The following is a 23,530-nucleotide window of genomic DNA, read 5'->3' as shown; positions in this document are numbered from 1 at the left end:
TTCACTCATGAAACAGATTACCGTTTTAGTAATAGAAAAAAATCATTGTTTTGTTTTATACTTTTATCCTTGAATTCTTCTGTCTGATATTGTTATTGCCAACTATGTCATTGCTTTCTCTTTTCGTTCCTTTTTTACATTTTATGTAGTTTCAACATGCCTGTGTCATCACTTTGAAGCTGTTATGAATTGCATAGTGCTGTGCCCTGACAATTTTTTCTCTTTTACTTTGTTAATTAAACAGTTAACATTTATTGCAACATGTAAGCATTTGGTATTATTCCTGAAATTACTTTTGTGTTTCTTGTTTAGTTGCTTGCTTTTTGTTTAATTTTTAATTTTATTTACTTTTATAGTTGACTTTTTTTATTGTTATTTCCTCTGGTGATTTGGAAATTCTTCATCTTTACCTATACATTTTAAGCAAATTTATTTTAAGCCTATATTTCTTTATCAACATCAAAGATTAATGACTCTTAACAAATTTCCCCCTCACCCCACATAAACACTTATCTTAGCATACTTTACTTAAGCATATTTTACTCTTACTTCACATAACATTTTGTTCTAATAATTTGAGATGTTATTCGTAAACCATTAATTTTTAAAATAATGTTGCATTCACCTACTTAAAGAATACTTTCTTATCTGTTATATTAAGCTGAACCCTTATGTTAGTAGCAACTATTTACCCTTAACTATTAGTTTTACTGGTATATTGCTTACCATTATTTTTTATATAAACAATGTTTCCCTTTTTAGGAGGTCTTTGTTCTGAATTATGTTTTATTTAGCTGAACTACTTTAAGTAACTCTTAGCCCTGAAGTAAATGGCTATCCTACTTTGCAAATCAGAGCATCTCTAGTACAGTTGTGCGTTGCTGAACGACAGAGAGAGATTCTGAGAAATGTGTCAGGTGATTCTGTGATTGTGCAAACATCATAGAATATACTTACACAAACCTAGATAGTATAGCCTACTACACACCTAGGTTATATGGTTCTAATCTTATGGGCCCACTGTTGGATATGCGGTCTGTCATTGACTGAAACATTATGTCGCACATGACTTTAATTTCTTTCTTTTACTCATATTTGTAAATAATAGATTGACTACAAAATTTTTTTTTACCCTCAGAATTTTGTAGACATAGCTCCTTTGGCTTTTAGCATATACTTTTTTTTTTTTTTTAAAGATTTTATTTTTCCTTTTTCTCCCCAAAGACCCCCGGTACATAGTTGTATATTTTTAGTTGTGGGTCATTCTAGTTGTGGCATGTGGGACGCCGCCTCAGTGTGGCTTGATGAGCGGTGCCATGTCTGTGCCCAGAATCCGAACCGGCGAAACCATGCGCCGCTGAAGCGGGACGTGCAAACTTAACCACTCGGCCACGGGGCTGGCCCTAGCATTTACTTTTTACTGATGAAATAATTGGTGATCTAAATCTCTTTCCTCTTATTTTAAGTAAAATTAAGTAAAAATTTCCCCTTATTTTGAGCTTTTAAGCTTTTATTCTTGAAATTCAGATATTTTACCAGGAGAGTTCTACAAGTATATACTTTTTCCCCCCTGAGTATTCTGCCCGAGTACATCTCAGAGCCCATTAGATACGAAGACTCAAGACAGTATTCAACATTAGGGAGTTTTCTTCTTCTCCTTTTTCTCCTCCTCCTTCCCCTTTTTTATAAATTAAACTTTTTTTTTTTAATTTATATTCTTTGCTTTGTTCTGGAAATCCTGTTTTACAGATTTTGAATCTCCTGGCCACCTCCTCATCTCTAATCTTATGGTTTTTTCCTTCAGATTCACTATACCTTATGAGGATGTTTCTTAAGTTGGTTTTCTAAATCACTGATTTGTTATATATTTTTCTACTTAAGACCGCTATTTGGTTATTTTGGCAGTTCTTTGTCTTTTTTTCCCCTCCCCCAAAACCATATTCTCCACTCTTTTTTGCAGAGCAGCTTGCTGTTTTTTTTTTTAATGTGGTTCCTTCTTGCTCTCAATAGGAATACTATTTATAATTTTTCTTCAAGTTGTAGTATTTTTTCTTCATTAATTGTGTTTGTTTGGGCCACTAGTTATGATTAGATTATAGTTTCTCTTCAGTATATATGGTGAAATTTCTTCATCAGTTCCTGTGCTGAGAGTTGTAAATGGGCCAGCAAATGGGCTCCTGAGAGTGCGTGGGCCAGGAGCAGATGCTCACGGAGTGAGGAAGAACTCTCAGTGAATGTAGTTATCTAGCAGCGAAGTGCACTGCTTAGTAATGAGGAGCCTGGTTTTTGTTTATTGCCTATAGAAGTTCATCCAGACTACTTTGGTTTTATGACACAATGAGATAGCTGGAACATCAATAAAAGGGGATTAATTACCTTATATTACCTTGGATAGAATATAAAAGATTATGTAGTCAGGTGCTTTTAAATTACTTTCATTTGGGGGCTTACTTGTAGTGAAGTTCAGTGTGGTGTTGGCAAGTTATACACCCTGAGTTTTAAGCAAAGAACTCCAGATGCTGTAAGTCCCCTCTTTGTTTATTAGGACATTAGTTGATGACTTATCAGCAAGCACCTTTGAACTAATATTTTATAAAATTATAATACTCTATTGAAGATTGAGCTCTTTTATACCAAGCACCAAGTTTTACAAGATATCCAAGGGACCTTGATGTAAAAATTGCTAATTTTTTGATAGGCTCCTAATTTTCCTTCAATACCTCTTTGTCTCTCAAACTGCTAATTTCTGTACTGCTTATCTCAGAGGAAAGGTTCCCAGGACCCATGAGCCATTTTTTCATTCCATCCATAATATTTTTCTTTATTTCAAAAGTACAGGCTAAATTGCTTATCTTAGTTGGCTATGTATTTGATATGTTCCTGTCCTGTTACTTATCATAACCCGCCTTTCCCCTTTTGGTTAGAAATAAAGAGAGTAGAGGTTGTGATTTAGATTGAAGAGGGAAATTTGTGAGAAATTTTGATCTTCTAGCTTTTGTTTTTGAGAGCTATGTGATTAAATCAGAAGCTAAAAACCAGGCATGTCGGTATGAGAGAAACGTTGCGGGAAACAGGAACACCTTCCTAGCGTTCCTGGAGCATTAAATCTCCTTGAGGAGATAAGACATAAATGTATGAAAAGAAATAAACCAGGATTTAGATAGCCTGTGACATTTTATTTTCCAGGATACTTGCATAGACAGTGCTTTGCACATGACAGAAAACATAAGGCAATTGACATTTATTTGAAAGGATCAGAAGTGTTATGTGAATTCTGAGGGTGAGAAAGCTGGAAACCACAGCTCCATGAGGGCAGGCACCACATCTGTTCACCACTGCCTCCTCGGTGCCAACGTCTGTTCCTGGTAGATGGCAGGCTGTCACTTAATGTATGTTGAATAAGCAAAAATGTATTTGTTGAACAAATCGAAGAGTGCCTTGAAGGACATAATTTATATGGGCAGAGGTCAGATACAAAGGCTTGAGAAAATATTAGGAGGTAGAAATGATGACCGAATACAAGAGAATACCAACCTGACTGGAGCACTAAGAATGAGCAGGAAAGTTCTGGGAAATAAGGCTGTTGACAATAGGTTGGGGTTAAATTACAAGCAGCTCTGATTACTGGACTCTAGATTTTGGGATTTGTTTTTTAAACAAAGTGGAATTTTTCTGAACAGATAGTGACATAGTCAAAGCAATGTTTTAGGAGTACAGTCTGAAGACAGTGCAGGTCGTAGTGAGGAAGAGCGTGGAGACCAGCTTTGAGACCAGTCGTGATGTTGGTTAAGAATTCTTTGGAAAGTAGTCATGTGCAATAATTTTATTAATATTTCTTTATAATATATTACATAGAAGTGCTTTTTAAGCCCTTGTGATTGAACATAATGACATGGCTGTCTTTTTCAGTATTTTATTTAATTTTCCATGGCATTTTGTTATTCATCTTCATGGCTTTTCTGTGAGATCATGGTATAAATTTTGAATACATTTTTTCTTTCCTTATTTGCCTTTTGTTAATGTCAAGCACAGCACATGAGACATTCCTTGTTGCTATGCAACTGCTAAATTCAATATTTAATATTAATAAAATTGAGTGGCATTAAATTCAGTTAACAGAGGGTAGCAAAATACAGCTTTACAGTGCCCAATTAATCATATTTCTAAGGTTTAACGTACTGTTGCAGATAATGAGCAAAAGAGGAGTGACTTGTTTACAGTTACTATTTTGGTCAAAATTGGTTGTGGTTAAGGCTTTGCATTCATGACCAGATTTTGTTTTTGTTTGATTCCTTTTGGTCTTTCCCTTTCGCTGCTTTTTGATGTGTAATTTGGTTTTGTTAGTGTCTGTGTGATATTGGTGAAGTTTCTATTCTGTTTTCTTATTCTTTCAAATTGTATTATCTTTTGTATTTTTAAAAATTTTATTTCCCAAAGCTTTTATTTGCTTTTTTCTTTCTCAGTATTATTTCTTGTTATATTAACATTTTTCATTTTCAAGAATTTATTCTTGGCCTGCAAATTTGGAATTTATCATAATTTCATATAAACCCAGGTAAAAGCGTATTAGGTTTGCTCTTTGGGATAAGTGCCACCTGTAATCTCCTTTAGTTCTTTGCAGTGTGTACTTGGTCCTTTCAAGATATTGGGTGCTTTCATTAATATTTGTGAAATCAGAATTTCTTTTGAGGTGGGTTGGAGGCCTTTAGAGTAGGAGGCAGGCAATGGGATTTATTTCGGGGAGGGGGTGCTAGTGCTGGGAATATTTAGTTTGCAGGCCCAAGATAGAATCTAGTAATTCCTTATCATTCTCTTAGCACCATCTCTCCACCCTCAAAACCTCCAGCTCAATCCTTCGCCTCCTTAGAGAGGTCATAGTGATTTAGTGGAAAATGCTTTAAATTATAGTGTGCAAATAATAAACAGGCATAGATACCTCCCATTTGCTTGAATGGGTACTGGTTGTTTTTTTTTTTTTCTTTTGCTAATGTCCTTGGAATAATTTTGATGGGAAGAACGAAGGAGAGTTAAAATAATTGTTCCTAACTAATAAATGAAAAATCTAGAAATCTAGAAAATAGTGGAAAAGAATCAACTCTCTAACTATAACGTAAATAACACAAACCCTAGAGATTACTCTGTTGAAAATGGTGGCTTAATACTAGGGACATTACAAAATTATTCCTATAACCAGATAACATACTGTTTCTAGGGACCACCTTTTCTACCCCCCTTACCTTCCAAACCCTTTATGATGACTGTGGTAAGGAAATGCTACTTACAGTATTTTAAAATAGTGATTCCCTCCCTTTTGAACATGAGTACTTTTTCACAATTCAAGTTTATAAACCCTTAGGTGATGGTAAATTCTGTAACAAAATACATACTGCCCCGAATTACTAGGAATTCAGTTATACTTTTTGTATTTTCTTAATTACAGTAATATTTCTCTGCATTTCAAAAATAGTATGTACACTGAATGTGCAAGACATACTAATTTTTTCTACAGGTCGTGCTTAAAGTAAATATGGATTCATGGCCCCCTTGTAACTATTTGAGTTCCCAGTGAGGTCCGTGACACATAGTTTGGGAATCACTGCTGTAATCCATTATTTCTGTTATGTTGTATAAAGGCACAATCTGATTCCCTTTCTCTTTTTCCTCCTTACTCTCTTAAGCACCCATAGAAAACAGCAAGAAAACAAAGATATTTTTAATTTTTTTTCTTTGAGTTGATCAGTACTTGAGGTAATAAATGAGAAAAGTTTTTTGTTTTTCATTTTCTGCTTTATAGTGGTAGAAGGTGATAATAGTTTAAACATTTATATACAGAGGTATTTGAATTTTTTCTCATGCTTTTTTTTTTTTGTATGTATAATTAGTGGATTCTACTTTCATAAAGGAAGCAGCAAAGAAGTTACATGGCAATGTGAAATAATTACAAAGGTCTTTTTGGTTTCAAGTATTGTTATGGGTCTTTCTTTAGTGATACAGATGTTCTCAGTGAAGATTTTTCTTCTTCAGAAAACTGTTAGCTTGATAAATCTCTTATCTCAGTTGATATTGAGAAATATGCTGTTTAGATTTAAATTAATCCAGAACATTGTGGAAATTTTGAAGCAGTTTGACTCTTTCACTGGGAAAGGGACCTTTTAAAATGGAATTTTAAAGTTTATGTAAAAAGGTATTTGGGATCTTGTAAGATCGTAAGAGAACCTGTGAATTTCCACTGCTTCGTTGGTTATTCCTAGTGCTGTTTTGTATTGTTCTTGAACGTACTCTGAATTTGTTTGAATGTTAACCATTGACAAAAATACAAATGCTTTTAGATTTGTCATTGACTTTCTTTCCTCAGCATCGCTTCAGTAATAATCTGGGGATCCTTGAGAACTGGAAGAAAATACCATCGTTTTTTCATGCAACAGATTAATATTAAATTACTATAGGGAATATTATTGTAATACAGGATTTTTTTTTTCCATCTTTTCAGGATTTGAAAGTATTCTTGAAGGGCTGTTTGGACCTGCATTATTAAAAGATCTCAGTTTATTTAAAGGTACTTAAAATCTTCTTTTGGTATTTCAGATTCTTTCTGGTGACATATGATATGTTGGTGATTTAAGCCTCAGCCTCCTCTTTTTTATTCACAGTTTTATGTGGGTTAAAGCTATATCCATGTAAGCATCTTTTTGTGTTTACTTGATAATGCAAGTATACGTATGAATAAGTATATTAACTAGTGAGCCGTTATTGTTAAGAATTGTAACACAAATAAGGAACCTGTCTACTGCTTAGTTGAGGGGAAGGAGTTGCTAAGATAAATAATATTTCTGAAACTAGTTCTCATTTGTTTGCTGAAAAATTTTCTTTGTGACTATTAATTTGTTATTCCTACTATTTTTGCAGACTGTGAACCTGAAAGCATTTCTGATTGGACTTTTGATGCAAATTGTCTGTTTTGTTGCTTGAGAAGAGATAAAGTAAAGGTAACCAAGAAACTTGTGAAACTTGTCTAGTGTGATATTTTATAGTTTTTATTTTTTCAAAATTTGATTACTTTGTTGGAGAATTTGTAGGAAAAGGAAGGTATGATTCCATGTTTATAAAGGATTTGATAATAACTCAGTTTTGCAATTTAGACTGTTTCTAGTCTGTTGATTAGCCTATTGAGAAATCTATATCCCAACATGCATTGCTTTATTTATGTAGTTCACTAGGCAGAATAATTAACTAGATCTCAAATTGTTGTGTTTATTTTAAATATGAAATGTATGGTAATTCGAGTAATGGGAGTCATTTGTACGAAAAGAACAGTGACATGGATCTGGATCAAGTAGTTACTAATTCATGTAGATTTATGATGGACTATGGTTTATGCATTAGTATAAGATGTTTCTTCATAATATTTGAGTATGAATGCTGTTTTTATTCGATTGTAGAAATTGTACCTTTGGGTTTCTATTTTATTGCTTTGTGTTAAACGTAAATAGAATTTTTGTTTAGAAACACTTCAGTTGTTGGAAACATTTATTAATAATGGTTTACAGTCTTATGTTTTTTTCATAATACTTCTGTTCCCTGTTTTAAAGCTTTGGAAACATTTTGAATTCCTTTTTCTCCCTTGTACACTTCTAACTTCAAATCATTGACCATATTCTATCAGTTCTTCCCTCATAGTGAATTTCATTCTTTTTCTTTCCACAGTCATCATTGTAGTTTAGACCATTAGCATTATTTCTGGACTACTGAAATAATATGATTGGTCTCTCCCAGTTTTCTTCCGTCTGTTAAACAGTGCTACAAGATTAAACTCGTTCCCCCCAAGCCTCACCTCTCACATAGTGTGGAAATGTTACCCTATACCCAGTCTTCAGTGACTTTCTCATTGTCTTCTGGATTCGTTAGACTGAGGCTCAGTGCCTCAGTATCCTCCACAGTTCAGTCTGCTTCTCTTTCTAATGCTGCCCCACCAGTCTTACATAAAGTTTTCTTTCAGCTAAACTGGTCTCATCATTTGTATTAAACAACATGGTTTTACCATTTGGGCTACAGCATTGCATACTCATTGTTGTCTGTAGCTTGAAATTCCCTTGTTCTTACTCTTAGCTTAAACCCTTCCCTTCCTATAAATGCTATACCTCTGCTTTTACTGCATTTCAACCCTTCACAGTGTTGTAATAAATATTATCTATACTAGTTATTTGTCAATTAATATTTTGGCTAATTTTGTTCATCCTTTCCTGTGTTTGAATTTTATGTCCCTGACTACATTGTCAGCCTCAGAAGACTATAAACCATGTTGTGTGCTTCTTTCTACCTCTGCATCTGCATGTAGATTCTGTACCACTCTTTACCAATGTGGGCAAGTTGCTTTAAAATCTGAAAGCCCGTTTAAGAGCTTCTTAATGTTCTTCTTTTGTGGCGTCTTTTTCTTCCTTACTGCCTGAAAAAGTTGTTGCTGTGACTATCCAGGATGGTCTGTTTTCATTGAATTAGGAGTGTTTTGAAATTTAATGTGGTTTGAAAAAGACCAGAAAATTAAGCAACTGCCAATGAAGTTGAAATTCATTATTTTAAACTGTGATTGTGTTTCTGTGTGTTTTCGCGTGTTGTGACTATTGACCAAGTCATTTAATAGAATGGAAGAAGCAACTGTGAATTACTTTTGTTTCAGGGTGGGGTTCGGAAGAATGCCCTTCAATAGTTGAGTGCAGTATATACTTGTCATATGATTGGGTGTTCCATTGCTATATGAGGTTAAAATATTGTTTGAATATTCTTAGAAGAAAATACAGAAATAGCAAGGCATGGAACCATGTAGCATTTGAAGGAGTTGTTCTTACTGTTGGTAGTTCGACAGTTTTTAGTTGGTTTTCTAATTGGAATATTTCCATTTTACAATTCAGCTAGTTCTAGGAAATCTGTTTTTCTCCATTAGACACTCCCCTACCGTCTTTGGCCTTTATTTTTTTCAGAGACAGCCATAACACTATAGTGGAAAATAGGAAAAGAGAGAGCCTAGAAAATGTAAATTGTTAAGTATATATCTTTAATTGTGTTAGATTCAGAGTGATTGTGCTAGAAATCTTTGCAGGCACTTGGAGCATCTCATCTGAGGAGGACTAGAATCTGGAAATTAGATATATCTGTTGCATTGAGGCTTCCACTTCAGGGCTGGCTTGAAATTTCAAAAAAGAAGGAAATATCTGGAGAGTATGGTAACAGCCAAGAGGTGGTAGCATAGAGCATAATATTGGAATCTTGAGTTTGAGGTTGGTATGTAGAGGTAGCTGGATAATGTTTGGAAAAGCTGTTCGAAATACTGGTCTGATACTTGAGAGAGAGATGGAGGTTATGCATATTTCTTAGTTAATTGAATTTTCAGTAGATACTGACGCCTTTAGAATGCATAAAGTAAATGCATTATTTATATTTACTTTTTAAAATATGTAGGTGAAAAATACAAAGTAGCTTCTTTGGAAAGTAGAACAGGGATTCACCTAGAGATTAGTAAAACAATTGTTGATCTACGCTTCAGGAACTTACACTGGTTAGAAAATATAATTTGTAAGGGAAAGGCAACTAATATTTTTTGAGCATCTACAGTGTGCTAGTTACTTTTATTTGTTCCCCTTTAATCCTCACAACAACCCTATAAAATTGGTTAAAGGCATTCCACTTTTACAAATAAATGGGAAGGGTTAGAGAGACTAAGTTATGGGCAAAAAAGTCACAAAACTGGGATTTGATTCACATTTTTAGAATACATGCACTTTGATGACAAAACTAGGAGCAGGAACATGGAAAGTGGAGAGTAAGAATTAAGGAGGACTTGAAATTACTCAATTTGAAAGAGGGAGAGAATAAGTGAATACATGTGTAAATGGACATATGTGTATTTGAAATAACTAATCTCAGTTCTGCTATGAATTTGTTAGTGAGTGAATGCCTGGCTGGCTGGCTTCTTTCTTTCCTCCTTCCTTTTCTCTTTGTTGGGCACATAGTAGGCATTCTGTAAATTATTTACTAAATGAGGAACTAAGAAGTCAGGAGGCTTAATAAACTTGGAGCATTACAGTCTTTATAGCTAATTGTTTTGAGTGTTTACATGTGTCAAGCACATATACACAGTTCTCTGTGCATTATTCACTCATGAGGCTTTCATACTTTTTTTTAGCTTCTTTTTGAAATAATTTTAGACTTACAAAGCAGTTGCAAAAATAATAAAAAGAATTCCTGTATACCCTTTACCCAGATTCCCCAAATGTTAACATCTTGTGTAACCACAGTGCAATTATAAAAATCAGGAAATTAACCTTGATACAATACTATTATGTAATCTGCGAACCTTTCAAAATTCACCAGTTATCCCAGTAATGTCGTTTTTCTGGTCCAAGATCCGGTCTAGGATCACACTTTGTATTTGGTTATCATGTTTCCTTAGTCTGCTTTAGTCTAGAATAGTTTTCAGTTATTCTTTGCCTTTTATAATGTTGACACTTTTTTTTAAGATTTTATTTTTCCTTTTTCTCCCAAAGCCCCCCAGTACATAGTTATATATTTTAGTTGTGGGTCCTTCTAGTTGTGGCATGTGGGATGCTGCCTCAGCATGGCTTGATGAGTGATGCCATTTCCGCGCCCAGGATCCAAACCAGCGAAACCCTGGGCCGCTAAAGCAGAGCACTCGAACTTAACCACTCCGCCATGGGGCCGGCCCCTATAATGTTGACATTTTTGAAGAATACTGGCAAATTGATTTGTAGAATGTTCTTCAGTTTAGATTTGTCTTATGATTCCTCATTATTCAGATTGTGCATTTTTGTCAAGAATTCACTGAATTGATGTTGTGTCCTCCTTAGTGCACCATATCAGGAAGCACAGGGTGATGTTTACTTTGATCACTTAGTTAAGGTGGTGTCTGCCAGTTTTCTTTACTGTAAAAGTTTCTACTTTTTTTTCCCTTTTTTGTTTTTTTAAAAGATTGGCACCTGAGCTAACATCTGTTGCCAATCTTCTTCTTTTTTTTCCCCCTTCTTCTTATCCCCAAAGCACGCCCCCCTCCCCCATAGTTGTATGTTCTAGTTGTGAGTGCCTCTGGTTCTGCTGTGTGAGTTGTTGCCTCAGCATGGCCTAACAAGCAGTGCCGTGTCCACACCCAGGATCCTGACCAGCAGAACCCCGGGCCACCAAAGCAGAGCACATGAATGTAACCACTCAGCCATGGCCCTGTCCCCTTCCCTTTTGTACTTACTAGGTATCTCATGAAGAGGTATTTGGAGATTTTTGTAAGTATCTTTTTCTCATCATGCTAGTTTCTCATCATACACTGATTTTAGCATCCATTAATGAATTTTGCTTGAAAAAATTACTGCTCTGGTGTTTACCAAATGATGGTTTTCTATTTTTATTTTTTCTACCTCTATTAGTTGGAATTCTACTGTAAGGAAGAACTTTCCCTTCTCCTCCATTTATGTGTTTATTTGTTTACCTGTCAATAGCTTCATGGATTCTTATTTCATTCTATGATGGATTATAATTCCTCACAGTCATTGTTTATTATGTGGTTCACATTGTCCTAGATTTGGCCATTGAGAGCCCTTTAAAGTTGACTTTTCATCTTTTTGATATGATTCTCTCTTTTTTTTAAGCACTTCTTTACTTTTTGGCACCAAAAACTGTTCCAGGCTTACGTTTGCTTTCCCTCCTTAACCATGGATTTCTCCAAGGAACTTAGTTTCTTTTATTTGGAGACTTCTGTAAGTAAGCAAGGTCTGGGAACTAGCTATATTCATTGGTACTAGAGCCTCATTACTCTAGGCCTCCTCAGTTGTTTGAGCTAGAAAATATGTATATTTACTTAAATATGCATACACATTCATCTATATTTCTTACTTTGTCTATTAAAAACCGTGTCATGAGGCTTCTGTTAATTGCAGGATTGCGTTGATAGTATGAAGAGCTGACCCTGTAGTAGTGAGAGGGTGTTGGGGAGATGCGAAGAATAAAAAATTACTTTTGAATATTTACTATTGCTAAAAATTGGAGTAATTCTAAGGGATGACTTGATCTATGGTATGGCTGCTCTTGTCTGTGGCTGAGATAGAGTTAGAGAGCTGTTGTAGAGTAAAGAGCTTGGATATTTTAGTAACTAAAATGATGGGGGATAGGATGTTATACCAAAATATAAAATGTTTATGCTCTTAAGAAGTTTATTATTAAAGACTTAGTATTTGACTAGCATATTTGGAGAATATTTTAAGAAGTTAGGAGTTTAGCTGAAATTTTGAAGACTACATAGGTCTAGATAGGCAGAGATGAGAGGGGCATATCCTAGGTGGGGCAGAGCATTTACTTTTGAAAGTAAGCAGTGATAAGGTTGGAACCAGATATCCTTCAGTGCTCAGCCAGCCCAGGAATCATGTAACTAGATCCTTTTCATATTTATCATTAGTGCATCAGGTTGTGTTTACTCTGAACATTTCATAATTTCCTCTGTTTTGTAAGTATACATTAATTAGAAGTTTAGTTATATCCTTGGAACATTTTGATTTTTGTTGCTGTTTTTAACACATTGAAAGTTTTTAGTAAGAGCAGATGCTAAATCTAGTTAATATTATCTCATTGTATTCTATAACATATATTTATGCTGCATATATTAGCTTGGGCATATTCAGTGCTGCTTGATATGACTTTTCTGTCATCTTCTCCCAGAGTAACACAAATCAGTAAGTATTCAGAGTACCTATTATATAAAAGGAACTGTGGAAGAAAAATATATCAATATAGTTCCTGTCTATTAGGAGTGAGAAAGAAGAAACAAATATGAGAAGTTATTAAAGGTTATTTATTTATGAGATTTAAGTAGATACAGGGCAGAGTTAAGTTAGTACATGTTTAATTAACTACTTGGTTAACTGTACAAATTGAAATTACAAAACCTGACCTTGTATTTCCAGAGGTCTTTTATATAGATTATTTGAAAAGATTATGGAAAACCACTTGACACAGTGAATCATTGCTCAGTCTTAGATCCTATTAAATATCAAAGAGTTCACACCATCCCCCACCCCTAATCATTTGGCAAATTTATTAAATGTCTGGTTCTGTGGTAGGCCAGAGGGTATACCAAAGAAGTAAAAGACCGACCCCTCCTTGCTTATGGAACGTTGGTGAGGCCATGGGTGACTAATGCAATGAAAGGAGATTTAAATTAGGAAGATTTAAATCATCCTTCCTACACGCCCAGAACCAAAGCTCTGATATAGGTAGGAAATATATACAGTAAAATTTCCTTCTTCAGGGCCAGCCTGGTGGTGCAGCGGTTAAGTTCTCATGTTCCGCTTCAGCGGCCCGGGGTTCGCCGGTTCAGATCCCGTGTATGGACGTGGCACCGCTTGGCAAACCGTGCTGTGGTAGGCATCCCACATATAAAGTAGAGGAAGATGGGCACGGATGTTAGCTCAAGGCCAGTCTTCCTCAGCAAAAATAGGAGGATTGGCAGTAGTTGTTAGCTCGGGCCTAATCTTCCTCAAAAAAAAAAAAAAGTTTTCCTCCTTCGTTCTTATATATAATACTTTAAAAGGTAGTAGATAATAAAAGAAAATCTAAATACTATAGCAGTTGAGAAGTGCAGTGGGTGACAGTGGAGTTGCTTAATCAAGGAGTTGGAATTCATTGTGTACCGTAAGAAAATCTGTGTTTTACAACAATTGATTTGGTAGTCATTTTTAGGATGTAATGGAGAGGAATTTATAGTGGTGAAATTATAGGTGGCTCTTGTTATAATCCAGAAAATGAGCCTGAACTAGGGTCGTGGCTGTGAAGATGCATAAGGAAGGGATGTATGTAGAGAAACTGAAATAAAGAATTGTCAAAACTTAGTGATTAACGTGACTGTTTAAATAAGGGAGGGGAAAGTGATACTCAGGCTTTCCAAGCCAGTATGACTTAGCATGGTGAATTAGTAGAAGTTGAAAAGTAAGAAGGGAAAGGTACAATGGCCAATTTTTGTGGTAATAATAATGAGGTTATTAGCTGGAAGCAGTTTGTGGTGGAAGTGAACATTTAATTGGAGTGTCCAGTATACAGTTAGAGTTGTGGAAATTGAATTAAATGAGCGATCTGAGCTGAATACGTATTTGGAGGGTTTCTGAATACATGTGGTAATTGGAATATTTGAGCAGATGAAGTCTTTGGTGAGGGGTAAATAACAAAATACTGAGAATTGAAGAAGACCTGCATTTTAGGATGTGGGAAGAGGAATCAGATCAGAAGGAAGAGAGTAAATGAGTTGCCCATTTTGCATCAGATATCTTCCTGGCCCCATGCTGCGTGATGAGTATGGGAATAGATTGTTGTGTTGTTGCACTAATATGGACTCCTATGCCATTTCCTGAAATGGGCCCTAAACGGGTTGAGCAAGTACCCCCAGACATAGTACAATGGGCTTTCAGAGAATAGCTTCTCAAGAATACTGGTTGTGGGAGCCAGACTGTAAGTCTGACAGGGTTAATGAATAAATAGTTATTGTGGGAATTAAGAAATGGATGTAAACTACTAGTTCAAAAAATTGTTATTGACAGGAATGAGGAAAACAGGACCATGGAAGAAAGAATGGGCACTTGGTTTAAATAAAGATTTTTGGAGGAGGAAGGGCAAACTTACATAAGATTTATACTCTTGGAAGAAAAGAATCTGGAGGAGAGGAAGAAATTAAAGTTTTTAAAGGGAGGAAACAGTTGAAGGCAGCAAGATTGTAAGAGAACTAACAAGAAATTAGTTACTGAACAGTGATGAGAAATTCCTATTGAAATTAGAATACAGTCAGTGTAACTGTAGGGGTTAACATTTGCCTAAGAATAGGCAATTAAAGAATTGCCTAAGTATAAAAACTCTAGCTGACTGACTTGCTCACTCTGAGGGCAAAGAACAGTGAAGAACTCTCAGATAGGAAGGTGATGTTTAAAAAAATAATCAGAGGAAATAGGCTATAGTAACCGTACTCCTCTCACTTGAATTACTGCTTGGAGTTTTCTAGGTGTACCAGCAGCGGAAAAGATAGTTTCAAGAAAATTGGTTGGTAAGATTGCCTTGTCCAGCAAGGCATTTTTTTATCATTACTATTTTTTCTTTTTTTAAATTGAGATATAATTGACATATAACATGTTAGTTTCAGGCATACAGCATAATGACTCAGTATTTGTATGTATTGCAAAATGATCACCGCAATGTCTAGTTAACATTCATCACCACGCAGTGGCACATTTTTTTTTGTGATGAGAACCTTTAAGATTTACTCTCTTAGCAACTTTCAGATACACAATACAGCATTATTAACTATAGTCACCATGCTGTACATCACATTCCCAGGACTTATTTTATAACTGCAAGTTTGTACCTTTTGACCATCGTCTCTCATTTTTGCACACACATACGCACACACACACCCCGGCAACCACCAGTCTGTTCTATCTATGAGTTCGGTTTTTTGTTTTGTTTTTTTGATTCCACATATAAGTGAGATCATACAGTGTTTGTCTTTCTCTCTCTGTTTCACTTAGCACAGTGCCCTCAAGGTCAATATATGTTATCACAAATGGCAAGATTTCCTTTTTTTTTTTAATGGCTGAATGATATTCCATCGAGTGTATGTATAAATAGATAGATAGATCACATTTATCCATTAGGGACACTTAGGTTGCTTCCATATCTTGGTTCTTGTAAATAATGCTGCGCTGAACATGGGGATGTATATATCTCTTTGAGTTAGTATTTTCATTTCCTTTGGATAAGTACCCAAAAGTAGAATTGCTGGATCATGTGGTAGTTCTATTTTTAATTTTTTGAGAAACCTCCACACTATTTTCCATAGTGGCTGCACCCATTTACATTCCCACCAACAGTGCATGAGGGTTCCCTTTTCTCCACATCCTTGCCAACACTTATTATTTCTTGTCTTTTTGATAATAACCATTCTAACAGGTGTGAGGTAGTAGCTCACTGTGGTTTTGATTTGCATTTCTCTGATGATTAGCGATGGTAAGCACCTTTTCGTTTACCTGTTGGCCATCTGTGTGTTGTCTTTGGAAAAATGTCTATTTAGAGCCTCTGCCCATTTTGAATTGAATTATTTTTTTTGCTATTGAGTTGTATGAGTTCTTGATATATTTTGGATGTTAACCCCTGATCAGATATATGGTTTGCAAGTATTTTCTCCCTTTTGGTAGATTGCCTTTTTTGTTGTTGATGGTTTCCTACTGTGTGCTAAAGCTTTTTAGTTTGTTGTAGTCCCATTGTTTATTTTTGTTTTTGTTGCCTTTGCTTTTGGTGTCTAATCCAAAAAATTATTGTCAAGACTGATATCGGGGGATTACCATCTATGTTTTCTTTTAGGAGTTTTATAGTCAGATCTTACATTCAAGCCTTTAATTCATTTTGAGTTAATTTTTGTGTATGGTATAAGATAGTTGTCCAGTTTCATTCTTTTACATGTGGGCTGTCCAGTTTTCCCCACACCATTTATTGAAGAGACTATCCTCTCCCCATTTGTATATCCTTGGCTCCTTTGCTGTAAATTAATTGACCACATATGTGTGGGTTAATTTCTGGGGTCTCTATTCTGTTCCATTGATTTATTTGTCTGTTTTTATGCCAATTCCATACTATTTTTATTAGTAATGTAGTTTGAAATCAGGAAGCGTGGTGCCTCCAGGTTTGTTCTTCTTTCTCAGCTGTGCATTTTTAAGTAGGAAAAAAATCAGTAAAGTCTAGATTTTTAAAAACATCTTATTCTTGTCAATGTCATTTACATTTTATCAATGTAAAAATTTTTTTTGGTATTTTTTGTGCTTTGTACTTGCAATTCAGATGGATAGACATGGAGCTAATTTTCAACTCTAAAATTCTATAATTCTCTGAAAACTTTGTTTTTGAAATCTTGCTTGAGTTTCTTATAGTTAATCAAAGCCCTGAAAAAGTTTAGAATATGCCTAGTTATACGAAAATTTAGGTTAGAAAGACTCATATTATATTGAGCCCCTCGGTGTTTCATTTGAATGTCTTGTATTGAGTCAGTCTTTCATTTCTTTCTGGCCATTGGTGTGAGTCTCACTTTTTTCTTTCATTTCTTATGAACTGATATTTGCACTAGGCAGCCTTTCTCTTTGTTTTTTCTCCTCTATTATGAGAGCATATTTGTTGTTCTTTCTTCTTCCCCTATTCTTTCTTAGGTTTCTGTCTGTTTTGAAATTGTTTCCATTTAGCCATAGATTGTGCCCTGTTTTTTATTTCAGTATTGTAATAAAATATACAAAACATAAAATTTACTATCTTAATCATTTTTAAGTGTACAGTTCTGTAGTGTTAACTACATTCACAATGCTGTACAGCCAATCTGCAGACCTCTTTTCATCTCACAAAATTGAAGCTCTGTACCCATTAACCAATTCTCCATTTCCCCATCCCCCCACCTTCTGCAACCACCATTCTGCTTTTTGTGCCTTTGAGTTTGACTACTCTGGGTACCTCACAAGAGAGGAATCATACAGTATTTGTTATTTTGTGACTGGCTTATTTCACTTAACAAAATGTTCTCAAGGTTTAGCCATATTCTAGGATGTGTCGGAATTTCCTTCTTTTTTAAGGCAGAAATATTCCATGTGTGTATATGCCACATTTTGTTTATCCACTCATCCAACAGTGGACTCTTGGGTCGCTTTCACCTTTTGTAAATAATACTTCTGTGCATATTAGTGTACAAATATTTCTTCAAGAGCATGCTTTCAATTGTTTTGATTGTATAACCAGAAGTGGAATTGGTGGATCCTACGTTAGTTCTATTTTTAATTTTTTGAGGGATCACCAAACTCTTTTTCTACTTCTGCTGCACCATTTTACATTCCCACAAACAATGCATAAGGATTCAAATTTATCCACATTCTTGCTGACGTTTCTTATTTTTTGTTTTTTGTTTTATAGTAGCCATCCTATAATGGGTGTGGGGTGGTTTCTCGTTGTGGTTTTGATTTGCATTCGCTGATGATTAGTGAGATTGAGCATCTTTTCACGTGCGTATTGGCCATTTAAATATGTTCTTTGGAGAAATATTTATCAAGTCCTTTGCTTATTTTTAAATCAAGTTGCTCTTTTATTGTTGAATTGTAGTTCTTTCTGAATATTAAACCCTTATCAGATATATGATTTGCAAATATTTGCTCTACTTTGGCAGCCCAGGGTTCACATGTTTGGATCCCAAACATGGACCTACACACTGCTTGTCAAGCCATGCTGTGGCAGTGTCCCACATACAAAGTAGAGGAAAATTGGCACAGATGTTAGCTCAGGGCCAGTCCTCCTCACGCAAAAAGAGAAAGATTGGCAACAGATGTTAGCTCAGGGCCAGTCTTCCTCACTGAAAAAAATTTGATGTAGTCCAGTTTATCTATTTTTACTTTTGTTGTCTGTTCTTTTGGTGTCATAGCCAAAAAATCATTGCCAAATCCAATGTTACAAAGCTTTTCCCCCTGTTTTCTTTTAAGGGTTTTCTAGTTTTAAGTCTTTAATCCATTTTGAGTTAATTTTTGTGTATGATATAAGGTAAGGATCCAACCTGATGCTTTTGCATGTGGATATCCAGTTTCCCAACACCATTTGTTGAAAAGAATGTCTTTTCCCTCATTGAATGATCTTGGCACCCTTGTCAAAAATCATTTGACTATATATGTGAAGGTTTATTTCTGGGCTGTCTATTCGATTCCATTATTCTATGTGTCTGTCTTTATGCCAGTACCATATTGTTTTGATTATTGTAGCTTTGTAGTAAGTTGAAGTTAAGAAGTGTGATACTTGCAACTTTGTTGGGTTTTTTTTGCAAGATTCTTTTGACTACTTGGGGTCCCTTGAGATTCTACATGAATTTTAGGATGGATTTTTATATTTCTGCAAAGAGTGCCATTGGGATTTTACTAGAAGTTACATTAAATTTGTGGATCATTTTGGGTAGTATCGACAACAATACTAAATCTTTGCCTTTTTATTTCTTTTAATGTTTTCTTTTAACCTTATTTCTAAAGTTAAAATCAATAATATGTATGTATTTCGCTCTTACTGTGTCAGAAGTGCCAGGCACTGTGGTCGAAAGAGAGGTGCTGTGAGTGATTAGAAAGAAATTTTAGCCACAGTTGCTGTTTTCAAGAAACTATAGTCTAGTGGAGGAGGTAAGAAATATACGTATAAGTAAACATAATACAAGTTATAAAACTAGTACCGTCAGAGCAGTATAGATAACGTGCTGTGAGAGTCTAGACAAAGGCAAGAGTACCCTCAGCTGGGCTTTATAATACTGTTGCCTCAAATGTTCAGTTGGATATCTTTGTGTTTATAATGGTCTTGGGTATCTAGGGATATCCACAGTCATTATGGAGAACAGATAGAAATTCGGGAAGTCTTCTGATCAAGATTGGGTTCTGGATGAGAATTGGGGGAGTATAAACTTAATTTCCAACCAGTGGAAGGTTATAAGAAACCCTTGCCATTGACTGTGGGGATTGGCTTGCATTTGTGTTTTAATGTTTTTGATAACTGTATGGGCATAATGGAAGAAAAACTATAACAGCAAATGCTGATTGTAGATACTGGCGAATTAAGTATAACGGTAATAATAGTCATTTGTCACTTACATTTTAGACTTAATTTTCATGAACAGTAATAGCAATTAGATATACTAGTAAGAGTTGTTAATGGTAGGTTTGTTGTACGTTTTGAATACCATATTAACTCTTGATTGTGTATTCAGGCTTCAAACTTTGTTGTTTTGCTATCTTTAACTTGTTGGTCTGCTTAACAAAATTGAAGGTAACATTGACATACCTTAAAAATTTCATTAAGCACAACAATTCGTATTTTGTTAATGTAAAAAGCGATAATTTACACGAGGTAAGAAGGTTTCTTTTCAGATAAATGACCTTAAAGAGGTCAGTTTATGCTGTGTATGAGCATTTAAAATGCTGGAGCCATTTTCCCTAAGCTTTGCTGGCATTTAAAATAATAAGACATAGGAGAGTGGCATTTAAATCAATGAGTTGCATCTTGTCAGCTCTTTTTTTAGCTCATTGCTTGAAATGTCAGTAAGCCATGGGTAGCGGACATGGCTGTAGCTATAGGCCCATGATCTACTCAGGTATGCCTTTCTAACATAATTATTACAAAACCTGCATGCATACAAATACTTCTAATATCCAGATTGTCTATACCACATGCTATGAATTAAGAAAATATATATCATTTAAATTTGTAGAATCCAGGTACAGAGTGGGAATGATCTTGAATTTAGACAGGAATGGCTCTAAAAATGTTGCCCCTTCAGTTTTATATCACACTCCTGAAATCTAGGCCATCTTACCTTTTCCAAGTGAAACTTGTCATTATTTCTTCCATTTCCTTTCCTGAGGTGTTGTCTCTTAAAAAGAAAATAAACACCTATGTAAGCGTCCTCCCCTGTTCTTACCCCCCTCAAAACATTCAAACTCATAAGGTGACAAATATTAGTTACAAAAGAAACTGTAAGAAATGGTAATATTTATTTTTGTTTAAAGTTTAGCTTTATTAACTGTTTATTGCCCTAAGAACTGACTTCCACACTGCCATAATTTTGTTGCTTTATTTATTCAGTGATGTCCTTGCTATTTTAGAGACCAGTGGAGCTGTTTTTGTTACAATTCTTGGAGAAATTTAATAATTCTATCAGGGGTCAGCAAAGTATGGCCTGTCTCCAAATCCAGCCCACAGCCTGTTTTTGTAATGCCTTCAGACTAAAGAGTTGGGTTTTTTGGTTAAGAAAAAATAAATGGAGAGATGCAACAGAGACTGTATGAGGCCTGCAAAGCCTAAAATATTTACTGTCTGGCCCTTGACAGAAAATTTCTTATTTTGTCTTGAATACCTTCATCAGGTCTTTGAGATATTGAGACAAGCGTGAAAGTTGTTACTTCCGTATCCTGCTTACCATTCTCTTTGCTCCTCTTCCTCTGAACTGTATCAGAGCAACCCATAACATAAGCCAGATATAATTTAATGGCAAAACAGCTGGGATTATGGAGAAGGTAGAAGAAGAGACAGAGGAGATCTGGCTTATGGGACAAAAGTAGGATTCAGCATTTGTCCACTCTACTTTTTTGTAACTTTTTACTTTGAAATAATTTCACATTTATAGAAATTTTATAAGAATAGTACAAAAACTGTTATATAGCCTTCAGCTCGATTCACTAATTGTTAACATTTTGCCACATTTGCCTTATTATTCATTCTCATTCTTTCTCTCATAGGTATTACATATAACACATTTTCCTGAACCATAGGAGAAGAAATTTATAGACATACTCCTTATACCTCTTTACTCCTAAATATTTCCATATACATTTCCTAAGAATAGGGAGATGCACTTACTTAAGTACACATTACAGTTACCAAAATTCAGGAAAGTTAACGTTGATATATTATCTAATATATGAATCTCATTCAGATTTTCCCAATGACTTTATAGCTTTTTATCCCTCCTCCCCTTTAGTGCAAAATCCAATTTAGGATCACTCATTGAATTTGATTTTCAGTACTCTTTAGTCTCCTTTAATCTAGAATGGTTCCTCAGCCTTTATTTATTTTTAATGACATTGACTTTATTTTTAAGAGTACAGGCCAGTTGTTTTGTAGAATGTCTCTCAGTTTAGGTTTTCTGATGTTTCTTTGTCATTAAATTCAGGTCATAATCTTTTAGCAGGAATATTAAATAAGTAATGTATCCTTGTCAGTGCATCGCATGAAGTACACAATGCCAGTTTAGTAGGTGGTATTAACTTTGATGACTTGGCAAAGATGTCTGCTAGGTTTCTCCACTGAACTGTTACTATTTTTTCCCTTGTAATTAACAAGTAATTTGTGGAGAGATACTTTGAGACTATGTAAATATCTTTTCCTCATCAAACTTTCATCCATTTTAGTTCTAGTATTGATGGTAATTTTTTGCTGGAATCAGTTATTTTGCTGATAGTTTGAAAAATGATGATTTTTCTAACTCCATTATTCCTTCTACATTTTTTAGTTGGCTTTTGAGCACTTTTTTACTCTCTAATAAAAGATATTCTAAGTTCAGCTTGTCTTTTGCTGCTCCAGTACTGGATTCCATTTTTCTAAGGGGATCTGATGCCTTTGGTGAGAAATTGTTGAGGTACACACGCCCTTTTTTGGCCAATCTGCATACAACTTCATTAACAGAGACACAGCCAGCCTCTTTGTCTTGATTTATATCTAAGGGTATAGCAAAAATGGTGAAATGCCATGAATTTGTAGCCACTGACAGTGTATCTATTCAGCATACCATGCAAAGAAATGAATGATGAGTAAAAGATACTGTTTTCCAACCTAAAAGTATGTTTGCTTGAGGAGAGAGTCACATGAGGTTTTGAAAATATGTGTCACATTTCTACGTCACTCTGAAAATATGAGTAAAGATCGTTTCTTTGATCTCGTGATTAGTTCAAGATTTGAAATTCAGTGATACATTTAGAATCTTGTATCTTTAATATGCTGAACCAATTTTTAATGATTTTTATTAAGGTAATATTTATATACAATAAAATTGATCCATTTAAGAGAACAGATTAATGGGTTTGGGTAAATGTGTATAGTTGTATAACTGTCAGCACAGTCAAGGTACAGGACAGTTCCCTCACCCTAAAAAGTTTTCTCATGCCTCTTTATAGTCAGTCCTTTTCTTGGACCCCCAGACTAGGCCATCACTGTAGTTTTACCTTTTCTAGAATTTTATAAATAGGAGTCATATAGTATGTGGTCTTTTGTATTTGACTTTTTTCACTTAGCATACTTTTTTGATATTCATTCTTGGTCTTGAATATAATCTTTTTTTCCTTTTTATTGCTGAATTGGTCTCCGTAGCATGGAGGTACCACTATTTGCTTATCCATTCACTTTTTTATGAACTTCTGAATTGTTTCCAGATGTTGGTTATTAGACTTATTTACGTATAAGTCTTTCAGCATATATTTTCATTTCTCTGGGATAAATACGTATGATTGGAATTACTGGATAGTGTTGTAGTTGTATATTTAACTTTATAAGATACTACTATATGATTCAGCAAAGTGACTGAACCATTTTGCCTTTGCATCAGCAATGTATGGGAGTTCCAGTTTTCCATATCTTGCCAACATTTGATATTGTTGGTCTAAAAAACTTTAGACATTCTAGTGGGTCTGTAGTGGTATGTCGTGATTTTAATTCTCATTTCCCTGATGATTAGTGATGTTGAGCATGTTTCTCTATGCATATCTGTGAATCATTTGTTTGAATCTTTTGCCCATTTTTGAAAACTTACTGTTAAGCTGTTGTAGTTTTTTATATATTTTGTATAAAACCGTTTGTCCATCTTTTCTCTTAAAATTAGTTTTTTTAATATCCTGTCCCAGAAATCTTTACCTAATCCAATATCAAACTCACCAGAAAATCTCATATTTTCTTC

General features: G+C 34.8%; 1 protein-coding gene across 34 annotated transcripts in view; it reads left to right on the top strand.

Annotated features, from left to right (window-relative positions):
• Nucleotides 1-23,530, top strand: part of LCOR (ligand dependent nuclear receptor corepressor) — a 123,680-nt gene that overhangs the window by 48,860 nt on the left and 51,290 nt on the right. For all 34 annotated transcript variants that reach the window (XM_023641625.2, XM_023641654.2, XM_023641668.2 and 31 more), the window contains 2 exons: nt 6,491-6,556; nt 6,907-6,986. In XM_023641625.2, the coding sequence (XP_023497393.2) occupies nt 6,491-6,556; nt 6,907-6,986 (146 nt within the window). The remainder of the gene's footprint in view (nt 1-6,490; nt 6,557-6,906; nt 6,987-23,530) is intronic.

The sequence above is a fragment of the Equus caballus genome, chromosome 1, assembly GCF_041296265.1.
Source record: "Equus caballus isolate H_3958 breed thoroughbred chromosome 1, TB-T2T, whole genome shotgun sequence".
Taxonomy (NCBI): Eukaryota; Metazoa; Chordata; class Mammalia; order Perissodactyla; family Equidae; genus Equus; species Equus caballus.
This window is presented reverse-complemented; position numbering and strand designations above follow the sequence as displayed.